This window comes from Pagrus major, chromosome 10 (genome assembly GCF_040436345.1).
Source record: "Pagrus major chromosome 10, Pma_NU_1.0".
In the NCBI taxonomy this organism is placed as follows: Eukaryota; Metazoa; Chordata; class Actinopteri; order Spariformes; family Sparidae; genus Pagrus; species Pagrus major.
This window is the reverse complement of record NC_133224.1, coordinates 2,822,754-2,847,886: the sequence shown is the minus strand read 5'-3', so window position 1 is coordinate 2,847,886 and position 25,133 is coordinate 2,822,754. Positions and strand designations below refer to the sequence as shown.

Sequence of the window (25,133 nt, the reverse complement as noted above, 5' to 3'; positions counted from 1 at the left end):
AACATCTGTTTGAACAAAGGGTCACAAACAGATGTTGGCAGGCTTATTTTATACCTGTGTGATGACTGAAGTAAGAGTTACGTTACATATCGCTCAGATTTATGATGTCATGGTAAATGAGAAAATGTCAACAATAACTAATAAAATAGAATAACAACAGGAGTTTTGAGTTTTATTTTGTTTTACCAACATAACATAACTGACATGGACAAAATGAGGTGAAAGAAAACACACTCAGAAATGCATGTTCTCTTGTTTATTTAAAAAACGCTTCACCTTTGATCACCAGAACCAAAAATCAATTAACCACTACTAGTCAACCAATCACAGAGCTCGGAGTGAAGCCACATGATCCACTGAGAGCGTTTCAGGGCGATGACCAGAAAACAAACATTAAAGTTCCAGCAGCGCTCAAATCTTTGATATTCATCAGTGTGACAGAAGAAAGACGAGACTTCAGCAGGATGAGACACGTTTCAGTCTGTGAGTGTGTGACTGCATCATTTATTACATTTTATACTAAAACTCTGCCAACAGCTGCAAACTCATTGTATTCTCTCTCTGTTGTCAGTGCTGTGTGTCTACTGCTACTTTGTGAGCGCAGGATCTTCATCTCGTAGTGAGTATTGTTCAACAGTCTGACTGTACAAGGGATTTTCTCAACCGTTATGCAGAATATTTCAAAATGAGCTCCACCTTCACCAACTGCAGCAGTAAAATCCAGCTTTGCACTTTGTGCCACAGGAAGTTAATAAGCCAAGTTTGGAACAGGTGAGCAGGTAGAAAGAGTGAGTGTTTGGCAGGTGATGAGTGACTAGGAGTCGGCTGGAGTTGTGACTGTAAAACATAAAAAAATAATATATGAAACATTGAAAAAGGAGGTCATGATGCACAGGACTGATAAGCACCGATAATGTCATCACCTGGTAAAACAGAGGAACTTATTCTCTTTCTAACATCAGATGTACAGCGACGTGAGACCAAGAAGTACGCTGGAGTCCTGCCAACAAGGATGGTCATTTCTCTGACCTGGTACGTCAGTGTGTGGGCGACACTGTACAGCTCAACTGCACCACACACAATGACAAAGGGAACTACGGCGACACGATGGACATGCAACTGGTCTGGACAAAGATGGGACCTGGAGAGAAGACTAAAAAGGTTTGGGACATTGACATTAACGCCTAGATTAGGTGTTTGGCTAATGTGACTGTGTGATCGATCTTTTACGCTACAGTAAGCAGTCAGTCAGTCAGTCAGGAGTTCTGAAGTTGAGATGTGAATCTCAGTTTGGTATATTTGTGTGGTGTCTTCTCACAGGTCCTGTTGAGCCAGGGATTAGTCAAAGAGATAAAAGAACGGAGGTGGTGCCCCATTTACGAGTGCTTTATCAATAATTGCAAGTGATTAATAAATTACATTTATTAGTAGTGTATATCCTATATATACTATATATGGTGCCCCGTGTGAGGCCACTTAAAACCACAGTTCTCTGCATTAAATTAATGTGTACAGACAAACATCGGTTGTAATAATCAAAACTTAAGCTGTTTTAATGTTGTTTGGCTGTCCACTGAGTGACCAATGTGATGCTTAACTTCATATTCTTGACTGCATATTCCTTGAATTGTGTGTGAGCATAAAACTTTTGCTGAGCCGTGATTGTGCTGCTTAATATGAAATTAATGTGCACAGATGCTGCGTTGTAACCAGATCTGTCAGTTATAAAGAGCTTTCCAGCATTGCCGCATGTTGGAATTAATGTGTACAGATTCTGTGTTGTAACGCTGTGATTTATTTGCATGCATAAGTGTTGCTGTACACTTACAGCCCTGAGACCAGAGGAGACAGCTGACTCCCTTTTGTCCAACTACGTTGCCTTAAAACAGAAAAATACAACTTCTGCCCTGAGATCAGGAGGGATTCACCTGCCCTCAGACAACTTCTGCCCTGAGACCAGGAGGGATTTACCTGCCCTCAGACAAAATTGTGAGAAACAATGGTCTCTGCCCTGGACCAGATGAGACCAAACAGCCATGAAGAAAAGCCAAATTAATAAATTAGACTACACTGCCCCAAATAGCCATTGTTTTTTGAATACGAGTACAGTAAAGCTTAATACAATGTACATTGACAAGCTTTCTAGCTCACCTGATTAGCTTGACTAGCTAGCTAGCTTAGCTAGTGCTTATGGTTAACATGTATGGGCACATATAATGTCGATAGCACTAACTCATTAATACCGAAAATGTGATGTTTTTCTGAATTATCTTGTTAGGGTTAGGGTTACCTATTCTACCTTTCTGTGATAAGAACAGCCACTGCAACATTTTAATGCAAGCTACAACACTAGCTGCTAGCAGATAGCTTGCTAGTAGGCTAGCCTAAGTGAGTCAAAATGTCTGAATTTGCCGTGTTTTCTCTGGACTGTAGCATTTATTTCTCCGGATCAGGTCAAATGAAAGACTGTCTCTCTCTGTGCAGTTGTGAATAATGTCATGGAGAGTCCGCGGCTTCCTGTGTTGGAGGGGGAGGACGTGATGCTGCACTGTTTACACATCAACAAAACCACCAAGGAAATCGCCTCCAACCTCAGAGCCACCTTCTACAAGAACGACCGTGTGCTCAAGTAAAACTTTCCTCAACCCGAGTTTATTATTCACATCAAACTTACCTTCATCAACATATTCCTTGAATCTTAATATGAGCATGAAGTGTCAGTTTCTTTTCCTCTGTGTGTTTGTGTCTCAGGTGGGGAACTCAGGGCAACTGGACTCTAACAGCAGAAACCAAAGCTGACGAAGGACTCTACAAGTGTGTCATTCATGGTCACAGAGACACTCATGAGAGCTGGATCACTGTTAAAGGTACGAACACACTCATACTCTGTATACAAACCCTACAGGGCAACGTTTTATAATACGGTCCTCGTAATAAGTGTTAGTTTAAAGGTTATCGGGCCCTTTTAACTTCTTACAGATATAATCTAATAGATGCTTCTTGACATTAATTAGAAGTGTTAATAACAGCATAATTACGGAGGGGTAAAAACATTTTTTGAGTTCTACCTTTTTTGTCAGAATTCTCTCTTAATTATGTCCATGTCAGCTCTGAATGAGGACGACCAGAAGAAGAGGGACTTGGAGACGACGTAGATGTTCCCCTGCAATGCTCCACCTCCAGGCTCCAGTCACCTGCTCTCTGATTGGTCAACTCAACCTAACCTGCTCTCACAACATTAGACATGAGAGGCAAACTTTATCAAGTCCTGCACATAATATTCAAGAGTCAAAATTACCAACATTTTAAATAATTTCAAGGGCTGTTCATTAACCAATATGAGCACCACACTGGAATGTGTGTCTGTGTATCCTTCAGTGTATCTGAGCCTGAATAAAACATGATGGAGACTCTGTTGTTAACATGAGCGTGACTTTAATGTTTCTGAATAATTTAGAGAAGCAACCCCCAGCTCCATCAACAACACGAGTTATGAAACAGGGTCGAGATGGAGGAACAGGAAGTGGCAGGAAAGTGAGATGAGGAAGGATGGAGGACGAAACAGATGGAGGGAAGTACTAAAAGTTTATACATTAAAATATGTGTGTAGCAGTAGTCTGCAGCGTGCGGGCCGGCGTGGCCGTTGATTAAGTAAAGCAGGTTGTCATGGATACGAGCGACACGGAGGCGGTCCTCGTTCTGCTTCCTGAGACCCAAAACGGACGCACAGCCGACCCGGGACAGACTGACCTGAGAGAGGGAGGAGGTCAATTCATTATTTCATCCATCCAGACATTTATAGATCAGTTCATCCTTACTTCCATCCAGTTACCTGTGGGATGGGTTTCCCATATCTGATACTGGAGGGCAGCAGTATCGGTTCTTCTATCCTGTTGTCCCAGATACCAAATGAGTCCCAGGTGACCAGTACAAGTTAAAAAAATCCTTGATTTCTTTATATAGCTGGATTAGACCTTTCTGAAGACATTTGTATACATGTTTAATCATATATATTGTAAAAAGTCCCATTGAATGGCATTAAAACAAATCTATAAATAAATGTTATTCAGACCCAAAACATCCTGCAGAATATACAGTATGATAGAGAAGCAGAAGCAGATAGTGGCAGTAAAGTACTACTCAGCTATTTTAATGAGTTGAAAAATGAAGAAACAATATATATATATATATATATATATATATATATATATATATATATATATATATATATATATATATATATAAATATATATATATATATATATATATATATATATATATATGAATTACATTGATACTCTATATATGATTTATATATATTAATTTTCTCTGATATATAACTTCTGTCTATTGTGTTATATGTTATATATAGATATATAATGTATTCATATATTGTTTCTTCATTTTTCAACTTATTAAAATAGCTGAGCAGGACTTTACTTCCACTATCTGCTTCTGCTTCTCTACCATATATTAGTGTTGAACACGTGTAAAATCAGTTTAGTATTCAGTGAGTTATGATTGACACTTCATTGCGCCTGCCAAACAGATTACACTGAGTGGAGCGGGTGACCGGTCCAAGATGGCGGCTGCATTTCTTCCGCCCCAGCAGCCAATGCGGCGTCTAGGCTACTCTTTATTATGTCTATGGCCAAGAGGGTGTGTGTGTTTTTGGCACCAAGCCAGAACCGGAAGAAGGAACATAGAGTCTCTCTCTCTCCCTTTCTTCTTCTTCTTCTTCTACATTTGTTTGCGTCTTATTTTTTGAATTAAAGCAAACTACAGTAACAGTGACGGCAGTAACCTATTAGTAGTGACTCTAGTGAGGTAAGTCTCCTGTTTCTTACATTTAAATTGTCACTATAAGTAAGTGAAAGTGGTATGACGTAGCAAAAATGTCACTTATGCTAGCTAACGGGCTACATATTAATTCTATCTTGCATTTATTCCAAAACATAAGTAAGAAGTGTCCCTCATTACAATGATGATTGAACAGCCATAACTAAATACATTATGTAGGTTACAGCTATTCCTAATCCTTACTTCTGTGTCAACAAAAATGAGTTTTTATGTAAATATTTAAAATAAAAGTAAGCTTTATGATTTATTTGATTCTGAAACCATGGTGCCGTTCCACTTGCTGAATGAAGTCATCCTATATTTTGATCCACGTACAAAGCTTATTCATGACTTGATCCACATTAATGCTTTACTAAATTGGACTTTGCCCGAGGCTAAGAAAGATACGACACTACAACCACTAACAACGAATACAAAACAATCAGCCAGAAACCTGGGTGTTGTTTTCAGTCACCACCTGAACTTAAATCAACACATTAACAGTCCAGTTAGAACTTGTTATTTACAGATCAAAATAATTGCCAAGGTCAAACCAGTGCGACCCGGAAACATAGTTGAACAACTCCTCCACACCCTCATTTTCTCCTGTCTAGATTACCAGAACTCATTATCACCTGTCTAAACAACACAGCAGCTGCCCGACTACAGTTAGTATAAAGTACAGCAGCCAGACTCCTGGTTACCCATCCATTACAAAACTCAATTCAAAATGTTACTGATTACTGTTAAAGTCCTAAATAGTCTCCAATTGCTTAATTTGTCTTTCTTGTATTGTATGCTATTATATTCTGTGAAGCACCTTGTAACTTTGGTTTTGAAAGGTGCTATAGAAATAATATTATTATTATTATTATTATAAAGTAATCAGAGTAGTAACACAACTTTCTAGAAAGTGCAGCTTAACCTCAAAGCACTTGTGTGTTCCAACAGTTCACAGTTAACCCAGGATTAGTAGAAATGCAGTGTGGATCATATAGACCTGGGCTGAGGTTAACCTGTGTTAACTATCTGTGTGTGAAAAGGAGCTAAATTACAATAATGTGGAGTTTCAGCTGTGTTTGTACCGTCGAAACACTTTGAGTCATATCTAGATGTGCTGTTCATTTTAAGTTGTACTTGGTTAACATGTTTTAATTTACAGAACCATTATCGCCCTTACCAAACCTGTGACTGCATTTTAAATCATCATTATTTTTGAGAAAATTAAATTCCAGAGTTGTATTAGTGCGAATATTATTTAAGCGTTTTGTTTTTTGTAGCAACATCACATATTTATTTTTTTCGTACATCTTTTCTTTCACAGAGACAAAAGTAAACTTTTGATTAAATTTAATTTTGCATTAAAAAACTGATTATTAGGTGGTGATTTTGACTTAAAGTGGGCATATATTTATCCTATATTTTGACTAAATTAATTAGCTAAAACTAAAAAAACCTTTGCCAGCGACAGTCTTTGTAAATTTGTAACATTTTAACATAAAGTATGTCTCCATCGGCACAAAAACTATGAAAATATGGTTTATTTTTTAACTGTTATTGCTTCATATTATTATTTGTCTGTTGAGGCACCAGTCTGAGCTCCCAGTTAGCAATTTCTTCATTATTCAGATACATTTCTATAACTTCCAGTTGAATGCAGGTGGAATCACTGTACTGTTTAGTGTGACTCTGGAGCTCCCTCTACAGACCATCTGACAACACTGCACCTTGAAAAATAGTAGCCCTTAATACAGCAGATATGTTTTAGTACTAACCATGTGAGCAGTGATTAGCAGCCTTATCTATCTATTGTGTGCTCAGCCTGTTTCTTTACACTCCACAAGCTGCTGTAGTGGAAACATTAAAGTGAAACTAAAGTTGTGTTACAGTGGCACTTGATGCTCAGGAGGAACGTGACAACTGGCTGTAAACTGAGTGTTTGAAAAGAGAAGCAGATTAAATAATATTTTAAATTGTCATTTTTACAGGAAGATGAAGATGTTTGTGGTGTTTGTGATCCTCGTGCACGGTAAGATAAACAGATGTGTTCTAGTTTGCAACTTGTATAAATGTATATATAATGTAATATAATGTGTAATGTATAAAGGAATCTGACAAATGGTTATCAGTGAACATGCAGAGGGACATCAGGCCATATTTCAACATAAATGAACATAGTTGATGAGCCTTTAGTTCCCGTTAGACAACAGCTAGCGTTAGCATTCAGCCTCTTCCTAGCTAACAAGACTGTTTGATAGTGTGATGTGATATGATAGTAAAAGTGTTAATAAGTTGTCAGATATCAACACACATCTTAGACTGCTGCTGTAATTTAACCTCTCTACCTGTGTGACCTCACAGTTTCCCAGCATGCCTCAGCTGTGGAGCTGTATGAGGGGGAGGATTTTTTCCTGCTGCCCTGTGAGTTTCCCACTTTTGACGTGGACGCCCCCTCAGTGGTGTGGAGTCGCTTGGATCTCCATCCTACAACCGTCCACAAGCGTCAGCAGGAAGGTGATGAGCTTGGAGACCAAAACCAGCTTTACAGCGGCCGAACATCCATGATGGCTGATGCTCTGGAAAGTGGAGACCTCAGCCTCAATCTGACAAAACTCCGCCTCTCTGACAGCGGCTCCTACACCTGCACCGTCAGATGGTTCAGACGGGGGATGAAGAGAGAACGGAGAGTGACGGACGTACAGCTGCAGGTCAAAGGTCAGCCACAATCCCTGAAACCAGCTGTAGATACAGGTCCGAGGTCAGTACTGTAGATAAAGGTCAAAGGTCATGTTCATTATGTTTCTGTTTCCCACAGAACGATTTGTATTTCCATCCTGGGCCACAGCTCTCCTGGTTCTCCTGGCTGTTGGTCTTATTGTTTTGGGGAGTCTTTTAGTGCATTTTCGGCAGTATTTCATGTCAGGTATGTCACTTCTACTACACTACCCAGAATGCCAATGGTTGTCATCTTTAGTCTTGTAAGTCGACCGTGATTGTTGAGGCAGAGTGTCGACAGTTAGTTCTGGGATTATAACAGAAGGATGGGACGGTGAGGTCCTGTTACCATGACAGTTCCTGCTCCTGTCTGTACAGCTGATGTTGTAAATGTGGTTTGTTGTCCTCTCAGTCTACCAGGTGGAGGTGGATTCAGGGGCAGAGTCTGTCCAGCTGCCCTGCAAAACCATAATTCACCTGCCTGAGAACGTCACAGCCGAGTGGACGAACAGTTACAACATGAAGGTCCACGTGTATCAGAATGGCCTTCTGACTGACGAGCAGCATCATCGTTACAGAGGCCGAACAGAGATGAAGAGAAACTCGCTGAGAGACTTCAGTCTGACCCTGAAATACCTCACAGACTGGGACAGATGCTTTTACACCTGCACCGTCTACAGCAGGACGAGGACCATCCTGATGAGGAAACAAGTGAAGTTACAGGTCAAAGGTGAGTACTGCAAAACTGTCATCCATAAAGGACTTTTATATTGAACCAAAGCCACCTTTCCTGATCCTGCAAGTGTTTTAGTATCTAAACCAAACACGGAGGACTCGACCTCTGACCTACGACCTCTGAGTGAAACAGCAGTTTAAAACTTCCTGGCTGATTAAAAAATGCTGTCAACGAACAGAATCCAGGCAGTTTCCTTCTAAACATGTTTGTCAGAAACTTTTAATTGTTTATTAAAAACTAATTTGTATGCTACAGGTTTTATGTTAACAAATCAGCATCTGTAAAAATCAGTCAGAGAACATTTGATGGGGTTCTCTTCCCCCAAAGACAAAATAAAATAAGATTCAAAGTGACCCTGATAGACTTATTACTTAAAAACATCAATACATGTAAATGTCACCAGATGAAACATTACTGTGACGCACAACATCAGGTTTCTGTACAATGTTGTAATAATTCAATAAAGTTATTAAAACCTGCTTCTGCTGTCTGTACAGCTGATGTTGTGACTTGTTGTCCTCTCAGTCTGTCAGGTGGAGGTGGATGAGGGGGCGGAGTCTGTCCAGCTGCCCTGCAAAACCACAGTTCACCTGCCTGATGATGCTAAAGTGGAGTGGACGAACAGTAACAACATGAAGGTCCACGTGTATCAGAATGGACGTCTGACTGACGAGCAGCATCAGTGTTACAGAGGCCGAACAGAGATGAAGAGAAACTCGCTGAGTGACTTCAGTCTGACCCTGAAATACCCCACAGACTGGGACAGAGACACCTTCACCTGCACCATCTACAGCAGGGAGAGGACCATCCTGATGAGGAAACGAGTGAAGCTCCTGGTCAGAGGTGAGTACTGCAAAACTGTCATCCATAAAGGACTTTTATATTGAACCAAAGCCACCTTTCCTGATCCTGTAAGTGTTTTAGTATCTAAACAAAAACATGGAGGACTCGACCTCTGACCTACGACTTCTGAGTGAAACACCAGTTTAAAACTTCCTGGCTGATAAAAAAATGCTGTCAACAAACAGAATCCAGGCAGTTTCCTTCTAAACATGTTTGTCAGAAACTTTTAATTGTTTATTAAAAACTAATTTGTGGGACTTCCGGTGGGACTCAGCCCAAGATGGCAGCATAGGTAACTAGCTCCTGATCAGTACTCGATAAAAAAACCCCGAATTCGATTATCTTGATAGAAATAGATGGAAAGGAGAGGAAAACCAAGAAGACAGACAAACCAAAAGAACCCGAAAAAACAACCCAAATTGACCAACGAAGACGGAGGCGATGTAGCAGACAACATCGAGGGTGAGGAAGAACACATGGAGACCGATGCGGCTGCGGTGATTCGTGCGGGACTGAAAGATATCGTTAAAGAAATCACATCACCACATTCAAAGAAGAAATCAAAAAGGAAATGAAAGAAGAACTTGAGGATTATATGAAGGACATTAACCAGCGGCTCACAGAAACAACAACAGAGCTAGCCACACAAACTACGAGAATCACGGAGACCGAACAGAGAATTGAAGAGCTAGAAAACTGGAACATAGAGGCAAAAGAAGCTCTGCTTCAATCTATAAAACAGAGACCACTACGAGATATGCTGACAGACCAAGAGGGAAGAAATCGACAGAATAACATCCACATCTTTGGTCTAAAAGAGGGAGTAGAGGGCAGCTCTGTAACACAATTCATTGAACAACTTCTGAAAAATGAGCTGCCTCTGCCAACAAACATGGATCTACAAATACAGCGGGCACACCGAGCTCTACTGCCGAAACCAGACGCTGATAAACCCCCGAGATCTATCGTGGTGAACTTCCTTCAATACACGGTCAAAGAGACGGTGATGAGGGAAGCCTGGAAGAAAAAAAATCCACTACCAAGTCAGAGCACTCTTTTTTGATCATGACTACGCCACCGAGGTTATCCGGAAAAGAAAAGAATTAAAAAGGTAAACGGTGTTAAAAAAGCCCTGAAGGAGAAAGGAATACACTTCCAGACGCCCCTGACGAAAATCAGGATCCACTGGGAAGCTGGCCTGCGGACATATGAGAGCGCACAGGAGGCTGCCAAAGAGCTGAGCTGGAGGGGAATCCCGGCAGAGGTACCGGGGAGAGGTGCAGCCAGGACCGGGATGGAAGAGCGACTCCAGCGGTCATTACTGTGGCAACGAGTCGGTAACTCAGAAGATACTGCTGAGCGAGGCAAGCAGAGACTTCAGGAATTTCAAAGGAAATAATGGGCAAAGAGGTATGTGAGTGCATTTAAAAGACTAAAGAAGGACACGGACGAACAGATTAATATTGATTGCACTCCTTTAATTGGTCATAATATTGATCGATTGTCTCCCCTTGTTATATCTTATCGGTAGCTAAGAGCATAATTTTTGCTAGGAGGTTAATGCAGAGACATTATTGGACAATCAGACCAAACCTACCTAGAGAGGTGGCCCCATATGCTGCAGGATATTCCCTCACCCCACGAAGGTAACTTGGGAGGCACGCACATGGACACGTGCCTACTTTTGGAAGTTAAATTGTTCCCTGTTCTACATCAAACTGTTCTATGTTCGTACGAAGTTGTTGTTGGCTGTCATGGTTACGATACGAATCCAAGGAAAGTACAAGATTTTACAAAAACAATATGAGTAGTATCTCACTAGTGTCATTAAATGTAAATGGGCTGAACAACCCAATTAAGAGAAGTAAGGTCATTTTGAAAATGAGGAAACTTAAAGCACAAGTCATCTTCATCCAGGAAACACATTTATCTCAGGAAGAGCATGAAAAGCTTAAAAGAAATTAATGATGAAGAGGCACGAATTATTCTTTTTGAAGGAAAATTAGAGAACAAGATAGTCAAATTAATCAATGTGTATGCCCCGCCAGAAAGTGCTAAACATTTTTTCAAAACTATTTAAAATTATAGCATCAGAATCAGAAGGTATTATGATGTGTGCTGGGGATTTTAATGTAGTTCTGGATCATAGGATAGACACAACAAGCACAAAGAAGTAATACTCACCTATCTAAATTCATGAATATGTCATTGAAGGAACAGGGTATGGCAGATGTATGGAGAGAACTCCACCCAACAGAGAAAGACTATACACACTATTCCAACACTCACAACACTCAATCTAGAATAGACTGTGTATTTATGAATAACTGGGACATGCACAAGGTGAAAGAATGTAAAATTGGAGTGGCTGATATTTCGGACAACAACACGGTACATTTAACTGTACATATTAATAATAGACAAAAACACAACTTGGGAGACTGAACAGTGGCATAATGAACAATAAAGTAATAATTGAGCAAATTTGAAAGGAAATAAAAAGATGCATCGAAGAAAATGCTACAGATGAAATAAACCCGACAATCCTATGGGACACTTTAAAGGCCGTAATTAGAGGAAAATGAATAGCTATAACATCAAATCAAAAGAAACTAAAACAAGCGGCTTATCTTGATCTGATAGGAAAATTAAAAAACCTGGAAATAAAATCTCAAAACACCCAAAATATTCAATTCCTACAGGAAATGAAGACCATAAAAGGGGAAATAGACAAAATACTGAGAGGAGAGATGGAGAAAAAACTTAGATTTGTGAAACTGGCCCCAAAGCCACTAGACTACTGGCAATGCGTATTAGAAAACAACAGGCGCTAAATACAATACACAAAATCAGAGATCCTCAATCAGACCAATTAAAATACAATGTTGCAGAAATAGAAAAAATATTTAAAGATTACTACAAAAACCTATATACACAACCACCCTCATCCAGTGAGGAGGAAAAAAGACAGTTTCTCAACTCACTCGATTTGCCAGCTATTGGAGAATTACAAAAGATAGGACCCATAGGTGAGGCAGGAGTCCAAGTTCAGAAAGCAGAGCAGTTTTATTTTATTTTCATTTCTTTGCAGATTTCTTTATAAGGTTTCTTATGTGTGGTTTAAGCTCTGCAAATAGAGAACAAAATGATTAACATAGGTTCAAAAATGTCAACAAAAATTGTGTGCAATAATAAAGTAAATCAAATATTAAGCAAGGAATTCAACTTACAGGACGCACACATGGCTGGGGTCAAAAAAAAGAACAAAGGGAGGCAGGCAGTATATATAAGCTCTCATCAGGTGAAATGATTGCACCTGAGGTGGGCGTGTCCTTCTCCGGTAGGAGCGCTTGTATTTTCCTCCCTGTCTTCAGTGAGGTCAGGTGACCTCTAGATGGGGACTTTTGACGTACATCTATTATAGCACAAAGATATGGGAAATTTATAAATGACCCAATTGACGAAGACCAAACTGGTTTTATTGCAGGGCGCCAAACACGAGATAGCATGAGGAGGACCATCCAGATAAATAACACAATACAAACTAATAAAAACAGTGCTGTTTTGCTAAGTCTCGATTCTGAAAAAGCCTTTGATAGTGTAAACTGGGACTTCATATATTTAGTACTAGAACGGATTTAATAAAGACTCAATTAATTGTATTAAAACTATCTATCAAAATCCTACAGCCAGAATAAAAGTTAATGGGAGCCTAACGGAAAGAATAATGTTAGGAAGAGGTACGCGACAGGGATGCTGCTTATCCCCGCTCCTCTTTGCTATATATATTGAGCCATTAGCGCAGGCGATCAGACAGAGTGAGGAAACAAAAGGGATTAATATTAATGGACAGGAACACATAATAAGTCTATTTGCGGATGACATTATGATATACCTGGACAGCCCCAATGCGACTTTTACTCAGCTGATGCATCTTATGAATAGATTCGGCGAACACTCAGGATACAAAATAAATGTAGATAAAAAACAGATCTTGACCTTTAATTATACCCCATCTCCACAAATCAAGAGAACTTACCAATTAAAATGGCAATCAAAAACTATTAAATATCTCGGTGTGACTCTAACAAAACAGCTCGCTCACCTTTATAAAGCAATAATGACCAGATCCATCTTCAAATAAGTAGAGACATAGAAAGATGGTCGACCCTGCCATTAGATTTCAACTCAAGAATTGAAGTAATTAAAATGAACATTTTGCCTAGACTACTATATTTTTTTCAGTGTCTGCCTATTAGGATTCCACAAGAAAAGTTCAAAATCTGGGATAAAATGATCTCCAGATTTGTTGGAACGGCAAAACACCACGGATAAAATATTGTACACTACAATTGGAAAAAGATAAAGGAGGTATGGCTCTCCCCATTTGAAGGACTATTACCGTGCAGCACAACTCAGACCAGTGGTCAAGTGGTGTGACAAAGGTTATACTGCATAGTGGAAAGACATTGAGAGGGTGGTGGCAGGTATTCAAACCCAGTCCTTGATTGGTGATGCAAAATTAATGAAGTCACTACAAGACACGATCGATCCAGTAAGTTTGCACACATTGAGTATCTGGTTTGATTTAGTCAAACAACACAAATTAGAGAAAGATGTAAAATTGCTAAGTTGGTTTGCATATGATGACAGATTTAAACCAGGCTTAAGTGACCACAGCTTCAGGGACTGGGGTAGGAAAGGGCTCACAGCCATGTGTACATTAACAAAGGATGGGAATCTAATGCACTTCCAGGAGTTAAAAACGAGTTATGGATTAGAAAACAAGGACCATTTTAGATACTTACAGTTAAGGGACTTTTTTACAAAGGAAATACAAACTGTGAAAACTTTAAATGGTGTACTTGATGTAATGACCAGGACATACAGTGGAACTAAACTCAAGGCAGTCTCAGTACTGTACCAAAGTCTGAAAGACTCAGAAGTTGCTTCTACTCTATACATTAAAGAGAAGTGGGAGAGGGAGCTGAACGTAAACATTACTCTGGAAGAATGGCATGATATGTGTGAAACACAACTCACAACTACAAATTCAAGAACATGGAGGGAATTTGGATGGAAAAACCTGACCCGTTACTTCATTACACCTAAACTGAAGAGTAAACAAATTGGTTCCCAACATACATGTTGGCGGTTCTGTGGAGAGAGAGAAGCAAACCACACACACATCTTCTGGGAGTGTCATAAACTTAACCCTTTCTGGGAAAATGTGCATAATGTGATGAAAGACATGTTGGGATATGTAATACCCAGGGAATGTAAAGTTATGTATCTTGGTAGTTTGAATAATTATGTTCCAGAAAAAGATAAATATTTAACCAAGATGTTATTGGTCACATGTAAAAAAGCAATGACAAGGAACTGGTGCAGGGCTAGCCACTACAACGCAGTGGCTAGAGATCATAAGAGAGGTTTGCATTATGGAGAGAATGACCCATCGGCTCAGAATGAGAGAAAATGTCTTCACGACTAAGTGGGAGAAATGGATGCAGTACGACACAGTGAGCAATGCTTAAGGATTGACTGATTCAAATGTATGTACTTTATTTTGGATAATAGATACAAGTAACCATGACTGTTATTCTTCTGTTTTTTGTTTTTTTCTTACCACATCTATCCTAATTTTCTATCTAATTATGCAATGGAATTCATAATGAAAATCTGTATCTCTTTGTTTAAATGTAAAAAACTTTAATAAAAATGTGAGAATGTGAAAAAAACAAAAAACTTATTTGTATGCTACAGGTTTTATGTTAACAAATCAGCATCTGTAAAAATCAGTCAGAGAACATTTGATGGGTTCTCTTCCCCCAAAGACAAAATAAAATAAGATTCAAAGTGACCCTGATAGACTTATTACTTAAACACATCAATACATGTAAATGTCACCAGATGAAACATTACTGTGAAGCACAACATCAGGTTTCTGTACAATGTTGTAATAATTCAATAAAGTTATTAAAACCTGCTTCTGCTGTCTGTACAGCTGATGTTGTGACTTGTTGTTCTCTCAGACTGTCAGGTGGAGGTGGATTCAGGGGCGGAGTCTGTCCAGCTGCCCTGCAAAACCACAGTTCACCTGCCTGATGATGCTAAAGTTGAGTGGACGAACAGTATCAACATGAAGGTCCACGTGTATCAGAATGGCCTTCTGACTGACGAGCAGCATCATCGTTACAGAGGCCGAACAGAGATGAAGAGAAACTCGCTGAGAGACTTCAGTCTGACTCTGAAATACCCCACAGACATGGACAGAGGCTTTTACATCTGCAGCTTCTACGACAGGGACGGGACCATCCTGATGTGGAAACAAGTGGAGCTCCTGGTCAGAGGTGAGTACTGCAAAACTGTCATCCATAAAGGACTTTTATATTGAACCAAAGCCACCTTTCCTGATCCTGTAAGTGTTTTAGTATCTAAACAAAAAACATGGAGGACTCGACCTCTGACCTACGACCTCTGAGTGAAACAGCAGTTTAAAACTTCCTGGCTGATAAAAAATGCTGTCAACGAACAGAATCCAGGCAGTTTCCTTCTAAACATGTTTGTCAGAAACTTTTAATTGTTTATTAAAAACTTATTTGTATGCTACAGGTTTTATGTTAACAAATCAGCATCTGTAAAAATCAGTCTGAGAACATTTGATGGGGTTCTCTTCCCCCAAAGACAAAATAAAATAAGATTCAAAGTGACCCTGATAGACTCATTACTTAAAAACATCAATACATGTAAATGTCAACAGATGAAACAATACTGTGAAGCACAACATCAGGTTTCTGTACAATGTTGTAATAATTCAATAAAGTCATGAAAACCTGCTGCTGCTGTCTGTACAGCTGATGTTGTGACTTGTTGTCCTCTCAGTCTGTCAGGTGGAGGTGGATGAGGGGGCGGAGTCTGTCCAGCTGCCCTGCAAAACCACAGTTCCCCTGCCTGATGATGTTAAAGTGAAGTGGATACGTAATAATCCCGAACCCACAATGACGGTCCAGGTGTATCAGAACGGCTCTGACCAGCCTGGAGAACAGAACCAGTTTTACAGAGACCGGACAGAGATGAACAAAGACCTGCTGGAAACTGGAGACTTAAGTCTGACCCTGAAAAACCCCAAACACACAGACACAGGGACATACAGGTGCGATGTCTACAACACAGACGGAGACATCGTGAGAGGGAAAACAGTGCTGTTTAAAGTCAAAGGTCAGTATGAAGATACAGGTCAGAGGTATTTGTGTTTGTCTCTGGTTGTTTGTCTCTGGTTGGTTGTTTGTCTCTGGTTGTTTGTTTCTCTGTCCAACTGTCCTCTGTCTCCTCTGCAGGGAGAATTCAGATCACAGATGAAACAATCAAAATCAGGAACAGAAGCAGCTCAACTGATCCAACTCCAACTGATCATCTGATGGCAGATCAATCTGCTTGATTGGTCTGTTTGTCACTCTGACTATTGATCTGATCATCAGATCAGATTCCGATGTGACTTTGGATCAGAGAGACAATGGAGGTGAAGGAGCTGATGGACGGTGGATGACAACATGAAGCTTTATCAGCTTCTTCTTCACTCTGACTCCTTCTATATAATCACTATTGGTCACTATTAGGGATGTAACGGTTACCGGTGTCACAGTAAACCACGGTAAAATTCCCGATGGTGAAGGTTACCGTTTAAGTTTTAATTACCATGGTAACCGACGCGGTCGATAACCATGGTGTGGAAAACTCGCGAGATACTTTATCCAAGTCTCCCTACGTAGGCGCAGCGTGCACCGTGCGCTTTTTATGTAGTGAAGAAGACATGGCGGAGGGAGGACGTGATAGTAGCGGCCCTCAAGGCATTTTTCCGCCTTCAAAGAGAACCAAATCTGAAGTCTGGGCGTATTTTGGTTATTATGAGAATGCTCAGGGACAGCTGGTCGAGGATGGCAGCCCTATCTGCAGGAGCTGCAAGAAGAAAGTTGTTGCGAGGGGCAGCAACACATCCAATTTACTTACTTATTTGCACGACCATCACCCTCAACTGTTAGCTCTCTTAGCGAATGCAAGGTAAATTAACCTTAAGCTCAGGTGCATGATGTGTGTATGTCGAGTTTTCTCTGTCTAATTTGCTGTTGTCACTAATGTAAACTGACCAGATAGTGGTATAACTGAACGAAGTTGATCCGTGATTTGGCACGTTATCTGAACCACTTATTAATTGTAGATTTTACTTTTTAAAGTCGACCTAATAATTCCCCAGATATTGATGCAGAGCTGCAGTGAGGAGGATTTGAGACAAACACATACTGGGTGGACTGAGTTAATGAATGCAAACTGACTGAGATGACTGACTTTCATCTCAGCTCCGTTCACCGGAGCAGCGTCTACCTGTGGCTCAGCAGCCATTAGACCAATCAGATTGACAACAGACGAGCAAGCAGACAGAGACAGACAGCCAATATACTGTATATATAAGTAATATCAGAAATATATAATACTTGTGGATTATTTGTAGAATAGACTATATATAAAGAATAATCTAAAATGGTGAATATAAGAAGTGTCTAGATAGAGATAAGAGCCAAAATAGAGTATTCACAATTAATTTAACAATAATCCTTTTTGTTTTGATCTAAAAAATTATCCAACCTGTTTCTCACAAAAGTGATATGATCTAGATTGTGAGTTTTGTGATCTGTTGGTTGCACCCTTAGTATTAAGTAACAATGACAGTAATAATTAATAATGACATTTTCTATTCATTTTTTTCACAGAGTGGTTTGCTTCTGGCCAATCGAGTGCTACTGCCAGTACATCTCATTCTACCTTTGTAACGCAGACATTACAGGACGCGTTTCAAAAACAGGCTGCTTATACCCTAACCCTTTTAATATATAATAAATCTATTTAAATATAAATCTTGGTGAAATTATTTCAATTTATCAGTGTATCAGTGTTTTTTCAACATTTTGAAGACATTTTAAAAATACCGCGGTATACCAATAACCAGATTTGGACTGAAACATGTTCTTGTTTCTTTTTAGACTTTCAGTGTCCCTGAAGGCCACTTGTCGTTTAGATCCTGTGAGCTCGGACAGAGGTCTCACTTTGAAGGAGACACCTGACACTTTCAATCTGTTTGTGTTTTATTGTCACACTCACTATATTCCAGTTTTTATCAGTTGCTTCAACATGTTTTCTAAAGCACTCACACAGTTTTCTACCTTAATCGACCCTGTTCAGAACAACAAACCAGAATAACATTGTCTTTATCAACGTTGATGTCCAGAAAATGAACTTGTGTGTTTAGTTTCTCTTTGAGACTTCTGTCCAGTGAAATCTCGTCCACAGATGGAGGAAGACGTCCTTTAAAATCAAGCCAACATCTGTTTGAACAAACGGTCTCAAACAGATGTTGGCAGGCTTATTTTATACCTGTGTGATGACTGAAGTAAGAGTTACGTTACATATCGCTCAGATTTATGATGTCATGGTAAATGTCAACAATAACTAATAAAACAGAATAACAACAGGAGTTTTGAGTTTTAGTTTGTTTTACCAACATAACATAACTGACATGGACAAAATGAGGTGAAAGAACACACTCAGAAATGCATGTTCTCTTGTTTATTTAAAAAAAGCTTCACCTTTGATCACCAGAACCAAAAATCAATTAACCACTACTTGTCAACCAATCACAGAGCTTGGTTCGAAGCCACATGATCCACTGAGAGCGTTTCAGGGCGATGACCAGAAAACAAACGTTAAAGTTCCAGCAGCGCTCAAATCTTTGATATTCATCAGTGTGACAGAAGAAAGACGAGACTTCAGCAGGACGAGACACGTTTCAGTCTGTAAGTGTGTGACTGCATCATTTATTACATTTTATACTAAAACTCTGTCAACAGCTGCAAACTCATTGTATTCTCTCTCTGTTGTCAGTGCTGTGTGTCTACTGCTACTTTGTGAGCGCAGGATCTTCATCTCATAGTGAGTATTGTTCAACAGTCTGACTGTACAAGTGATTTTCTCAACCGTTATCCAGAATAGTTCAAAATGAGCTCCACCTTCACCAACTGCAGCAGTAAAATCCAGCTTTGCACTTTGTGCCACAGAAAGTTAATAAGCCAAGTTTGGAACAGGTGAGCAGGTAGAAAGAGTGAGTGTTTTGGCAGGTGATGAGTGACTAGGAGTCGGCTGGAGTTGTGACTGTAAAACATAAAAAAATAATATATGAAACATTGAAAAAGGAGGTCATGATGCACAGGACTGATAAGCACAGATAATGTCATCACCTGGTAAAACAGAGGAACTTCTTCTCTTTCTAACATCAGATGTACAGCGACGGGAGACCAAGAAGAACACTGGAGTCCTGCCAACAAGGATGGTCATTTCTCTGATCTGGTACGTCAGTGTGGGCGACACTGTACAGCTCAACTGCACCACACACAATGACAAAGGGAACTACGGCGACACGATGGACATGCAACTGGTCTGGACAAAGATGGGACCTGGAGAGAAGACCAAAAAGGTTTGGGACATTTACATTAAGGCCTAGATTAGGTGTTTGGCTAATGTGACTGTGTGATCGATCTTTTACGCTACAGCAGTCAGTCAGTCAGTCAGTCAGGAGTTCTGAAGTTGAGATGTGAATCTCAGTTTGGTATATTTGTGTGGTGTCTTCTCACAGGTCCTGTTGAGCCAGGGATTAGTCAAAGAGATAAAAGAACGGAGGTGGTGCCCCATTTACGAGTGCTTTATCAATAATCTCAAGTGATTAATAAATTACATTTATTAGTAGTGTATATCCTATATATATATATGGTGCCCCGTGTGAGGCCACTTAAAACCACAGTTCTCTGCATTAAATTAATGTATACAGACAAATATTGGTTGTAATAATCAAAACTTAAGCTGTTTTAATGTTGTTTGGCTGTCCACTGAGTGATCAATGTGATACTTAACTTCATATTCTTGACGGCATATTCCTTGAATTGTGTGTGAGCATAAAACTTTTGCTGAGCCGTGATTGTGCTGCTTAATATGAAATTAATGTGCACAGATGCTGCGTTGTAACCAGATCTGTCAGTTAAAAAGAGCTTTCCAGCATTGCCGCATGTTGGAATTAATGTGTACAGATTCTGTGTTGTAACGCTGTGATTTATTTGCATGCATAAGTGTTGCTGTACACTTATAGCCATGAGACCAGAGGAGACAGTTGACTCACTTTTGTCCAACTACGTTACCTTAAAACAGAAAAATACAACTTCTGCCCTCAGACAAAATTGTGAGAAACAATGGTCTCTGCCCTGGGACCAGATGAGACCAAACAGCCATGAAGAAAAGCCAAATTAATAAATTAGACTACACTGCCCCAAATAGCCATTGTTTTTTGAATACGAGTACAGCAAAGCTTAATGCAATATACATTGACAAGCTTTCTAGCTCACCTGATTAGCTTGACTAGCTAGCTAAAAAAAAAAGTTAGGTGAAAAGGTGATGTTTTTCTGAATTATCTTGTTATTCTACCTTTCTGTGATAAGAACAGCCACTGCAACATTTTAATGCAAGCTACAACACTAGCGGCTAGCAGCTAGCTTGCTAGTAGGCTAGCCTAAGTGAGTCAAAATGTCTGAGTTTGCTGTGTTTTCTCTGAACTGTAGCATTTATTTCTCCGGATTGGGTCAAATGAAAGACTGTCTCTCTCTGTGCAGTTGTGAATAATGTCATGGAGAGTCTGCGGCTTCCTGTGTTGGAGGGGGAGGACATGATGCTGCGCTGTTTACACATCAACAAAACCACCAAGGAAATCACCTCCAACCTCAGAGCCACCTTCTACAAGAACGACCGTGTGCTCAAGTAAAACTTTCCTCAACCCGAGTTTATTATTCACATCAAACTTACCTTCATCAACATATTCCTTGAATCTTATATGAGCATGAAGTGTCAGTTTCTTTTCCTCTGTGTGTTTGTGTCTCAGGTGGGGAACTCAGGGCAACTGGACTCTAACAGCAGAAACCAAAGCTGACGAAGGACTCTACAAGTGTGTCATTCATGGTCACGGAGACACTCATGAGAACTGGATCACTGTTAGAGGTACGAACACGCTCATACTCTGTATACAAACCCTACAGGGCAACGTTTTATAATACGGTCCTTGTAATAAGTGTTAGTTTATAGGTAATGGGGCCCTTTTAACTTCTTACAGATAGAATCTAATAGATGCTTCTTGACATTAATTAGAAGTGTTAATAACAGCATAATTACGGAAGGGTAAAAACATTTTTTGAGTTCTACCTTTTTTGTCAGAATTCTCTCTTAATTATGTCCATGACAGCTCTGAATGAGGACGACCAGAAGAAGAGGGACCTGGAGACGACGTAGATGTTCCCCTGCAATGCTCCACCTCCAGGCTCCAGTCACCTGCTCTCTGATTGGTCAACTCAACCTAACCTGCTCTCACAACATTAGACATGAGAGGCAAACTTTATCAAGTCCTGCACATAATATTCAAGAGTCAAAATTACCAACATTTTAAATAATTTCAAGGGCTGTTCATTAACCAATATGAGCACCACAGTGGAATGTGTGTCTGTGTATCCTTCAGTGTATCTGAGCCTGAATAAAACGGCGGACACTCTGTTGTTAACATGAGCGTGACTTTAATGTTTCTGAATAATTTAGAGAAGCAACCCCCAGCTCCATCAACAACACGAGTTATGAAACAGGGTCGAGATGGAGGAACAGGAAGTGGCAGGAAAGTGAGATGAGGAAGGATGGAGGACGAAACAGATGGAGGGAAGTACTAAAAGTTTATACATTAAAATATGTGTGTAGCAGTAGTCTGCAGCGTGCGGGCCGGCGTGGCCGTTGAATAAGTAAAGCAGGTTGTCATGGATACGAGCGACATGGAGGCGGTCCTCGTTCTGCTTCCTGAGACCCAAAACGGACGCACAGCCGACCCGGGACAGACTGACCTGAGAGAGGGAGGAGGTCAATTCATTATTTCATCCATCCAGACATTTATAGGTCAATTCATCCATCCATCCATCCAGTTACCTGTGGGATGGGTTTCCCATATCTGATACTGGAGGGCAGCAGTATCGGTTCTTCTATCCTGTTGTCCCAGATACCAAATGAGTCCCAGGTGACCAGTACAAGTTCAAAAAATCCTTGATTTCTTTATATAGCTGGATTAGACCTTTCTGAAGACATTTTTATACATGTTTAATCATATTTATTGTAAAAAGTACCATTGAATGGCATTAAACCAAATCTATAAATAAATGTTATTCAGACCCAAAACATCCTGCAGAATATATATAAAGACAAAAGAAACACATGTCAGCTGTTGCTTCAGTGCAAACTAACCTCAACAGATTGACAGAATCTGAACCAGAATGGATTTAACTATGAATCACTGTCATGCTGAACACGGCCAAGAGGGTGTGAATGTTTTTGGCACCAAGCCAGAACCGGAAGAAGGAACTAGAGTCTCTCTCTCTCTCTCTCTCTCTCTCTCTCTCTCTCTCTCTCTCTCTATGCCTCTCTCTCCCTTCTTCTTCTTCTTCTTTCTACATTTGTTTGCGTCTTATTTTTTTAATTAAAACAAACTACAGTAACAGTGATGGCAGTAGCCTATTAGTAGTGACTCTAGTGAGGTAAGTCTCCTGTTTCTTACATTTAAATTGTCACTATAAGTAAGTGAAAGTGGTATGACGTAGCAAAAATGTCACTTATGCTAGCTAACGGGCTACATATTATTTCTATCTTGTGTTTATTCCAAAACATACGTAAGAGGTGTCTGTCATTAAAATGATGATTGAACAGCTATAACTAAATACATTATGTAGCTTACACCTATTCCTAATCCTTACTTCTGTGTCAACAAGAATTACTTAAGTTAAATATTATTTACGTTTCTATGGAAATATTTAAAATAAAAGTAAGCTTTATGATTTATTTGATTCTGAAACCATGGTGCCATTCCACTTGCTGAATGAAGTCATCTTGTAACGTACAAAGCTTATTCATGAGTTGATCCACATTAATGCTTTACTAAATTGGACTTTGCCCGAGGCTAAGAAAGATACGACACTACAACCACTAACAACGAATACAAAACAATCAGCCAGAAACCTGGGTGTTGTTTTCAGTCACCATCTGAACTTAAATCAACACATTAACAGTCCAGTTAGAACTTGTTATTTACAGATCAAAATAATTGCCAAGGTCAAACCAGTGCGACCCAGAAACATAGTTGAACAACTCGTCCACACCCTCATTTTCTCCTGTCTAGATTACCAGAACTCATTATCACCTGTCTGAACAACACAGCAGCTGCCCGACTACAGTTAGTATAAAGTACAGCAGCCAGACTCCTGGTTACCCATCCATTACAAAACTCAATTCAAAATGTTACTGATTACTTTTAAAGCCCTAAATAGTCTCCAATTGCTTAATTTGTCTTTTTTTGTCTCTTATTATTATTATTATTATTATTATTATAATTATTATTATTATTATTATTATCATTATTATAAAGTAATCAGAGTAGTAACACAACTTTCTAGAAAGTGCAGCTTAACCTCAAAGCACTTGTGTGTTCCAACAGTTCACAGTTAACCCAGGATTAGTAGAAATGCAGTGTGGATCATATAGACCTGGGCTGAGGTTAACCTGGGTTAACTATCTGTGTGTGAAAAGGAACTAAATTACAATAATGTGGAGTTTCAGCTGTGTTTGTACCGTCGAAACACTTTGAGTCATATCTAGACGTGCCGTTCATTTTAAACTAAAGTTGTGTTACAGTGGCGCTTGATGCTCAGGAGGAGGAACGTGACAACTGGCTGTAAACTGAGTGTTTGAAAAGAGAAGCAGATTAAATAATATTTTAAATTGTCATTTTTACAGGAAGATGAAGATGTTTGTGGTGTTTGTGGTCCTCGTGCACGGTAAGATAAACAGATGTGTTCTAGTTTGCAACTTGTATAAATGTATATATAATGTAATGTAATGTGTAATGTATAAAGGAATCTGACAAATGGTTATCAGTGAACATGCAGAGGGACATCAGGCCATATTTCAACATAAATGAACATAGTTGATGAGCCTTTAGTTCCCGTTAGACAACAGCTAGCGTTAGCATTCAACCTCTTCCTAGCTAACAAGACTGTTTGATAGTGTGACGTGATATGATAGTAAAAGTGTAAATAAGTTCTCAGATATCAACACACATCTTAGACTGCTGCTGTAATTTAAGCTCTCTACCTGTGTGACCTCACAGTTTCCCAGCATGCCTCAGCTGTGGAGCTGTATGAGGGGGAGGAGTTTGTCCTGCTGCCCTGTGAGTTTCCCACTTTTGACGTGGACGCCCCCTCAGTGGTGTGGAGTCGCTTGGATCTCCATCCTACAACCGTCCACAAGCGTCAGCAGGAAGGTGATGAGCTTGGAGAACAAAACCAGCTTTACAGCGGCCGAACATCCATGATGGCTGATGCTCTTGAGAGTGGAGACCTCAGCCTCAATCTGACAAAACTCCGCCTCTCTGACAGCGGGAACTACACCTGCACCGTCAGACGAGGGTCAGGAGGAGAACGGAGAGTGATGGACGTACAGCTGCAGGTCAAAGGTCAGCCACAATCCCTGAAACCAGCTGTAGATACAGGTCCGAGGTCAGTACTGTAGATAAAGGTCAGAGGTCATGTTCATTATGTTTCTGTTTCCCACAGAACGATTTGTATTTCCATCCTGGGCCACAGCTCTCCTGGTTCTCCTGGCTGTTGGTCTTATTGTTTTGGGGAGTCTTTTAGTGTATTTTCGGCAGTATTTCATGTCAGGTACGTCACTTCTACTACACTACCCAGAATGCCAATGGTTGTCATCTTTAGTCTTGTAAGTCGACCGTGATTGTTGAGGCAGAGTGTCGACAGTTAGTTCTGGGATTATAACAGAAGGATGGGATGGTGAGGTCCTGTTACCATCACAGTTCCTGCTCCTGTCTGTA

At 39.9% G+C, this 25,133-nt stretch overlaps 3 protein-coding genes across 4 annotated transcripts in view; all 3 read left to right on the top strand.

The window, feature by feature from the left end:
- The window catches only part of LOC141003236 (uncharacterized), a 29,119-nt gene extending 12,353 nt beyond the window's left edge, over window positions 1–16,766 (top strand). The window contains exons 7-10 of the mRNA XM_073474527.1: window positions 8,816–9,133; window positions 15,169–15,486; window positions 16,019–16,354; window positions 16,474–16,766. Of these exons, the coding sequence (XP_073330628.1) occupies window positions 8,816–9,133; window positions 15,169–15,486; window positions 16,019–16,354; window positions 16,474–16,574 (1,073 nt within the window). The 3' untranslated portion in view covers window positions 16,575–16,766. The remainder of the gene's footprint in view (window positions 1–8,815; window positions 9,134–15,168; window positions 15,487–16,018; window positions 16,355–16,473) is intronic.
- LOC141003242 (sialoadhesin-like) lies at window positions 361–3,826 on the top strand. Of its 2 annotated transcripts, XM_073474540.1 has the most exons (6): window positions 376–483; window positions 572–619; window positions 963–1,161; window positions 2,485–2,629; window positions 2,752–2,867; window positions 3,458–3,824. In XM_073474540.1, the coding sequence occupies exons 4-6, from the start codon at window positions 2,499–2,501 to the stop codon at window positions 3,541–3,543; spliced, it is 333 nt and encodes a 110-aa protein (XP_073330641.1). In that variant the 5' UTR covers window positions 376–483; window positions 572–619; window positions 963–1,161; window positions 2,485–2,498; the 3' UTR covers window positions 3,544–3,824. The 2 variants fall into 2 exon arrangements, with proteins under 2 accessions (XP_073330640.1, XP_073330641.1); XM_073474539.1 differs by lacking the exon at window positions 963–1,161 and having other exon boundaries at window positions 361–483; window positions 3,458–3,826.
- A 2,145-nt stretch (window positions 16,767–18,911) lies between the features above and the next one.
- LOC141003237 (uncharacterized) overlaps window positions 18,912–25,133 on the top strand; it is a 30,823-nt gene continuing 24,601 nt past the window's right edge. Inside the window, exons 1-9 of the mRNA XM_073474528.1 lie at window positions 18,912–18,981; window positions 19,070–19,117; window positions 19,462–19,658; window positions 20,842–20,986; window positions 21,108–21,223; window positions 21,465–21,926; window positions 24,042–24,081; window positions 24,414–24,758; window positions 24,859–24,966. Of these exons, the coding sequence (XP_073330629.1) occupies window positions 21,894–21,926; window positions 24,042–24,081; window positions 24,414–24,758; window positions 24,859–24,966 (526 nt within the window). The 5' untranslated portion in view covers window positions 18,912–18,981; window positions 19,070–19,117; window positions 19,462–19,658; ... (1 more) ...; window positions 21,108–21,223; window positions 21,465–21,893. The remainder of the gene's footprint in view (window positions 18,982–19,069; window positions 19,118–19,461; window positions 19,659–20,841; window positions 20,987–21,107; window positions 21,224–21,464; window positions 21,927–24,041; window positions 24,082–24,413; window positions 24,759–24,858; window positions 24,967–25,133) is intronic.

Bases quoted from the DNA above. Each gene is read 5' to 3' on its own strand.
- LOC141003242 (XM_073474539.1), top strand. The intron at 2,630-2,751 runs GTAAAACTTTCC...TTTGTGTCTCAG, and splicing joins AAGAACGACCGTGTGCTCAA to GTGGGGAACTCAGGGCAACT. The intron at 2,868-3,457 runs GTACGAACACAC...TGAATAATTTAG, and splicing joins GAGCTGGATCACTGTTAAAG to AGAAGCAACCCCCAGCTCCA.